General features: G+C 31.7%; 1 protein-coding gene across 1 annotated transcript; it reads right to left on the minus strand.

Annotated features, from left to right (window-relative positions):
* Positions 1-380: 380 nt before the first annotated feature.
* Positions 381-7,266, minus strand: LOC131939926 (low affinity immunoglobulin epsilon Fc receptor-like). Its single transcript, XM_059298461.1, has 7 exons — positions 7,168-7,266; positions 4,315-4,402; positions 3,324-3,545; positions 2,301-2,384; positions 1,409-1,462; positions 1,019-1,061; positions 381-526 (listed from the first exon to the last, which is right to left on the minus strand). Exons 1-6 carry the CDS (start codon positions 7,264-7,266, stop codon positions 1,039-1,041), a joined length of 570 nt encoding a protein of 189 aa, XP_059154444.1. The 3' UTR covers positions 381-526; positions 1,019-1,038.
* Positions 7,267-7,595: the final 329 nt, after the last annotated feature.

The raw sequence follows: 7,595 nt of genomic DNA on the forward strand, positions 1-7,595 counted from the left end.
TCTTCCTCAACCGTTCTTCTCCATGTCTTCATTGGCCGGCCCACTTTCCTTTTTCTCTGAGGATTCCAGTCCATAGCATGTTTTGCGATGTTTTCTTTTTCTCTTCTTAACGTGTGTCCTATCCATCCCCATTTACGGGCCTTGATATCTGCCTCTATTGGTCATAAGCTATAATTTAAATCCTACCAATAAAACTCCAAAGAGAATAAAGAAATATTTCTGACCAAGCAAATGGATTGTCACTTTAGTATTTTCGTACATGAAAGAAATACTTTGACAAATTGATAAACATAAAACAAGCGTAGTTACTATGTCTGAAGAATTCTTTATTTAAACTTTGTTGTAAATTGAGAAAACTTGTACGATTTTATTTTATCACTTAACAATTAATTATTTTAAATAAAATTCCATATCTAAAATATTTGACAGACAAAAATTACCGACTTATTTTGAATCAGAATTAGAATATTTAGTTTTGAAATGATGTAGGAATCATTGCTGTCTAGAACTTGTTGAACAGCCTGTTCTAAAAACAAATACAGCATTAGAGAAATAAAATTCGCTGCATATAAATTTATATAAATATAAATTTATATATACATTTATAATGTATTATATATTGTTCTACATTTTTCTCGACTGTCCAATAACTAAGATAAAAAAAAGCTTTATAAAGAGTATTTAAATGTACTTATTATTACTCACTGAATACTTAAATCATATTCTAGTAAAGTGTGTTAATTTTGTTTGTTGTCTAATTATTAACGTCTTTTTTTCTGCATATTTAAAGTACAAAAAAATCAATGTACGACGCCTTGGTCACTATATATTGATTCGCTTTTCAAAATAAATATAGATCTAGTTCAAACTACATATACATAGTAGACTTTTTACTGTAATTTTTTAAAATTTGAATTGCAAAATAAAAATATCTATTTTCATACCACTAACATTTTACAGTTAAAAACTATTTAAGAAACTACATCACCAGTGTGTTCTGTAGTTGTAATGAACTTACATTCAAGAAATCGTGTGTTCTTAGCCTTTCTTGCAGTGCTTTTCTAAAAAGAAACATGAATACATACAGTTACAATGTTTCTTTGTTCTTAATTAAGTATTACGTATAAACATGCTATGCGCATTGTAGGCCTTTGACTACGATTTCAGTCTGCTTTTCATAGTTGCTTGCTTCCGTAGCTTTTGTCTAACCAAGAACAAGCTACAAAGCAGCTGTTGTTTTATTTAGGAGTTGTCTCTCCTAGATAAGTTGCTGCCATCAGCTATCGAGCCTCATCTGCCCGATGGTTCGAACTCGGAACTTTTCGGTTCAGCAACCATGAACTTATACGACACCAATTCAATTTTAAATAGTTTTTAATTAATTGCTAGTTGTTAATTGTACAATTACTTGTAGTTGAAGTGGTTGCAGAAGTCAACGTTGTAGCAACTGGTGGCGTCGTTTCTGAAACCACGTTATTAAAGCCAGATTTAATTGTCATAGTTTTATGCGTTAAATTATGTAAGCAAACATACATGTATTAAATTATACTTAACTTGATATAAATCTATAAACTAGTATCACTTTATTTTGAAAATTTTCGTATCCATTTTAAAATATTGATTTAAATGTCAAATGACCATCTCTGCCTGACGTAACATAATCGGATTTAGCTGTGTGATGTCACATGACCGTGTCTGATGGTGTGACGTCACATGACCACGTCAGATGGTGCGATGTAACATGACCATGTCTGATGGTGTGATGTCGAATGACCCTGTTAGATGTGTCATGTCACATGGCAATGTCTGATGGTGTCATGTCACATGACAATGTCTGATGATGTAATATGACAGTTGACCTTTTTTCCCCTCCGAATAACTTAACTAAAACTTAAATACAGAGGAAGGAACCGCAGTTTGATATTAATTTTATTCGAAGTAAATAATTGAAATATAAAAAAAAATATATATTTCGTTTTAGTTCTAGTGTTATATATATAAAACTTATTTATTTCAGACATTTTTGCCGAGACAGGTGATCGAAACTATCGCCGAGGGGATGGGGGGGGGGGGGGGTGAGGGCGACGGTGTGGAAACAGTGTTAAACATCCCTCCCGGTATGAGGGGGTAAGGAGGGGGGGGGTGGAAGCTGGTAAAAGTATATATTTTTAAAATTCCAGTTGGGGTAGGGGGGACTTAAATTCTTAAAATAATCACTGTCTGGAACGTATTCAATGAAGACGTGTTTGAGGTCATAGATTGCACCAAGAAGATAACAGACAAGTCAATCAAAAACCGACCAGAACTCTCCGTGGTGACAGCCTTTGTCGTTGTAGCAGCCTCAGTTGTTATTGTTAGATCGGGGCATTTGGTTGTAGCCGAATCTGAAAATAATACAAGTTGTATACAATGTGTTGTGGATGAATCTGAAAATAATACATAATTAATACATTTTGTTGTAGCCGAATCTGAAAATAATACAAGTTGTATACAATGTGTTGTAGGTGAATCTGAAAATAATACATAATTATTACATTTTGTTGTAGTTGAATCTGAAAATAATACAAATTGTATACACTTTATTATAGTCGATTGTTAAAATAATACAAATTGTATACATTTTATTGTAGTCGAATTTTAAATTAATACAAGTTGTATACAATTTGTTGTAGTTGAATCTGAAAATAATACACATTTAATACATTTTGTTGTAGCAGAATCTTAAAAAAATACATGTTTTATACATTTTATTGTAGTTGAATCCAAAAAAACTAGTATACAATTTGTTGTAGTTGAATCTGAAAATAATACATATGTAATACATTTTATTGTAGTAGAATCTGAAAATAATAATATACATCTAATACTATTTGTTGTAGCCAAATCTGAAAATAATACAAATTGTATACATTGAATAACGTTTTACATGACGCACGTCAGAACAACATAGGCCCTGTGAAATTATAGGACTTTATTAAAATTAAAACATAATATTTTGTACACTTGTGTAATCAAACATTGGTACACAAAACAATAACCACATGACACTCTGGTATAATTACTTAATAATGTTATTACATGTACGTTTTGTGATGTTACACCGCTGGTATAGAGCTAAAATAAAAGTATTTGTTAGATTGGATAATAGATAAGCTATCAACTCACTAATATCATCATAATATTTGGTCCAATTACAAAGTGGTGTGAATATGTGTTTGTAGGATGGTTTGAAGCCATCGATCAATATTTTCTAATTCTATTGTGTATTTTACATATTTAAACAAAACGATCAGAACCTAAGGAAAATAGTATAAAAATCTTACTGGGCTCCATGCACAGATAGTTGGTAGCAACAATAGCACATTGTACGTCAAGGAACGTATTAGATCCGTCGACGTAGATGCAGTCAAATCCGTTGTCCGGGTCAGTTACTGGTCTGTCTTCACCCCACAGGCTACTGATTCCACTGGCTGTGCTCCCGTCCTCAATCCACACATATGTTCCTTCATTTGCTATGTCGTTTAGACCAATCCAGTAACTCTTCACTAAACAAATAAATAGTGAAACATAACAACGTTTGTTTTCAGTTATGCTGTGTTAGACTGTACTTAACTTTCGATAGTCTAAATAAAATAAACATTGAATTACGAGTTAATACTTAAATTATAAATTTTACATACATTGAAGCAAAAACGAATTCAAAGCCACTATAATTGTATTGAAGTAATTGACTGGCGTTTAAATTAATAATTTCGTTGATACCGATTACTGCTCTTGTTTATTTCTTCAATGCTGATAAATTACTGAGAAATTTGAGAGAAGACCGACATATAACTGTGCATAGGACTTGAACATTATACGGGTCTTGGACATTACAAGTTTGCAATCACCAATTCACCATGTTTCATTGTCCACTATTGCCATAACCCATATCAACATGGTTCTATATGAATCAATTATAGCATTATACCAAGTACTTTTTCTTGCAACTTAATCGAGTGACCCTGAGCTTCTCTGATTTTTTTTTTTTGAGAAACGCGGCGCAATGATTTGTTGAAAATACACCCTAAATTGAGAAGACAGCGAGTAATACAATAAAAACAGGCAGCAAGGAATATATAATTGATATATACACTAGCGCTTCAGGACGCACATACGTTTTGAATACAAACCAGCGCCCCAACAGGTAAAACCAAGAAATGTAGTACCGGTGTTGTTTATATTAACATAACATGAGCTCTAAAATGAATAAGTGATACCCCGTTTCTGAGATCGTGGCAACACGCTACAGGCAAGCTTATATTGTGTACATACCGTAATAGTTAAAGGCGGAGCGTATGTCAGACATGAGAGTTGCTGAAGACACGGTTGCCAGAGTTCCTCCCATATCTTCACATGCTTGCTATCAGATTTAACCAACTTAGTAACATGGTAACAAAGATCATTTTTATTGAAATTGAAAACATTTTTAATGACAAAACAATTCGAGGAAATGATTTTCAGAACCACGCTTTACTTGACAAACTAAAAACTAAATTTCATAAGGAGGAGCGGAAATACTCGTAATCATAGTAAGAAAACGCACTAGGTTATATAAGATCACATTACAAAAAACACAATATAGCACCGGAAATAATTATCAATATAGGTTTTTGTATCTTTTTAAAAATGTATTAAAATATCAGCGCATTTATAATATGTTTTAGTCTATTGGTAAAAATACTAGATAGCTCAGAGATTCAAACTCCGTGTTTGTGATTATATATATATATATATATATATATATATATATATATATATATATATATATATATATATATATATATATATATATATAATCGATTCTAGACTAGTGACCCGCTGAGGGAGAAATAGAGCGTGGGCGAGGTTGATCATATTGTCTCTTTCTATGAACTTAGACCAAATCAAAATCCCTACTTCACATCAAATTTAACCGGAAAAGAAAATTATAATTGAAAACTGAATTTTATCCCGAGTCGGCATTTTAACCGATCCGGAAAATTTGCCGGATACGTAAATTCAGGCAGTAACGGGAGAAATTTAAACAAAATTTCTTTGAAAGGGAATTATTCCAGAATGGGTATTAGAACCAGATCAGTAAATTTTGCCTGATGGATACGAAACTTTAGGCAGAAACGGAAATTTATGAAGACGCAAAATTTCTTTCAAAACGAAAATTAATCCGGAATCAGCACTTTTATTGAAGCCGTAAATTGAGCCGGATACGGAAGTTTAGAACCTAAACAGGTACTAGATTTAACCGAAACGGAACTTTATATCAAACCGGCATTTGAACGTAATCCGGACATTTATTCAGACATAAAAAAAGATATGTAATCTGAAGCAAAATTAAAAACTGAAACATAAATTCATCCGGAAGCGGACATTTTAACCAGTAACTAAATTTAACCCCAAACGGAACTTTATCCGCAGGCGAAATTTGCCTCACAGAAATTTAACCACAACCAGAAATTTAGCCGAAATCGGAGCCTTAATAGGTATGTATATTTAACTAAAAACGAATTTTTATTCGGAACAGCATTTTAGCCGGATCCAGAAATGTATCCTGAAATAAAACTAAAAATAAACCTTACCCTAACCATAATCCAAATACTAACGCTTATAATATATTTTACTTTCCGGTATTTTTAGCGTATCTACAAACACTTTAAAATTTAATAAACCGGGAGTGATCTCCCCTTCGAATATTCTTATATAACTTGGAATATAGACATGATTTTTAATTACTTAAACTTTTAAAAATAGAAGAGAATCTCATAGAAAAAAGAATTGCGCATCAAGCGATCGCAAAATAAAGATGTGCATAATAGTGCGCAATATTATTAGTACTTTATAAATTTACATGCGTTTTTTGAGAAATCGGAAATAGCGTAAATTAGTACTTCCTGTCAACGGATATTACTCAAAATTTAACAGAAGGTAGAGAATGAGATCTTATACTCACATGTGAAATTTCATTTATCTATCTGAAATAGTACTTTAATAGGCTTTTGAAAAATTCAAAGTAGAAAAAGTACCACTTCCGGTTATCGGAAATCGCTCAAAAGTTGACATGGATCTACGATTTTGATAAAATACTTATATATGAAATTTCATCAACCTAGCAGTAACGGTACTCAAGTTATCGTGTTTACACACAGACAGACAGACACACAGACACACAGACACACAGACACACGGACAAGATTGCAAAATTATGTTTTTCCGTATCAGTGAGGTGTAAACCGTCGAGATTTATAAAAATCTCGATTTTGTTTTTTGCACGATTACAAGACTTTCTCTATACTTCGTATATACGAGAAAGTAAAAATTGAATAAGGCTTTATTTTTTTCTTTGTTTTTCAATGACGTCATTATTATTGTTTATCTTTTTTGGCATTCGATTTTTTAATTATGTTTTTACTCTTCAATTAAAGATGTTATTATTTTATGTGTAGGCATATATTGGGGAAGTTTACACTTTATTAGTTTCGTTTCGTTTGAATCGAGTTTCGTTTGAATCGATGTCGTAAATTTCAATTCGTTAATGTGACGTCATTTAAATTGCCTGCGATCGTTTTAATTTTCCTTGTTTTCTCTAGAGCGTTCAAAACATAAAGACGGAGTGACACAGTAGCCTAACGATTATATACATAGAAAGAATGTGGCAAACAAAATATTATAAAAATATAATATATCAATAATATAATATTACATTTTTTAATTTAAAGGTCAACTTTACATTCTACGCTATTTGAATTCAGTTTAAAAGCAAATCAAAGTGTTAGTGTTAAATTATAATGGTTATTTACATGATATATAAACAAATAAAACTACGGGACGTAAACAGACACAAGCGTAGTGTCAACAATCACTGTAAGGATATGAGTCAACTGTAACGAGACTTTACGAGGGTCTACGAGATATTAACTCACCCCGTCTTCTTTAAACTAATCTATGCGTTAAACATGAAACTCTTGTTAGCAACTCGAAAAGTGAAAAAGACAGATATCCGCGGGAGTGCTTATAACAAAAAAAGTTACAGAAGTAAAAGTTGTGTTATGAAAATTCGATATTTTAATATAGTTAAGACGGCCCTAATGAAAATCGAAATTTTTTTCCAGAAAATGTGTTTGATGTACTAACCTTAGCTTGGTCCCATTTGACTACTGTTTGTACCAGCAGAAAACATTTTCCGTCCACCACTTTAGCCCCGTCCCATTGAGTTGTACCTGTCATATACATGTCAAGTATGAGAATGTGTTGGAGCGCTGATGGTTTTTGGTATTCTTTGAGATATTAGAATGTGATGCACCTCAATAATTTGTTTGTGTTCTTTTGGATTCGTGCACCTTCTAATAGTGTAGATAAGTACAGTCATAGCTTATGGTCAAAATGGAGTGAGCAGATTGCTAGAATTCATGCCTGATGCACACACTCTATCCCATCTATTTTATATTTTGGACCATATATATATATATATATATATATATATATATATATATATATATATATATATATATATATATATATATATATATATATATATATACATATATATATATATATATATA

The sequence above is a fragment of the Physella acuta genome, unplaced genomic scaffold (genome assembly GCF_028476545.2).
Source record: "Physella acuta isolate Inbredline_101_S28 unplaced genomic scaffold, ASM2847654v3 ptg000302l, whole genome shotgun sequence".
NCBI lineage: Eukaryota > Metazoa > Mollusca > Gastropoda > Physidae > Physella > Physella acuta.

Bases quoted from the DNA above. Each gene is read 5' to 3' on its own strand.
- LOC131939926 (XM_059298461.1), bottom strand. From the start codon at position 7,266: ATGTATATGACAGGTACAACTCAATGGGACGGGGCTAAAGTGGTGGAC. The intron at 3,546-4,314 runs GTATGTACACAA...TTATTTGTTTAG, and splicing joins CTCCGCCTTTAACTATTACG to TGAAGAGTTACTGGATTGGT. The intron at 1,062-1,408 runs GTAATTGTACAA...GTTTCTTTTTAG, and splicing joins TGCAACCACTTCAACTACAA to AAAAGCACTGCAAGAAAGGC.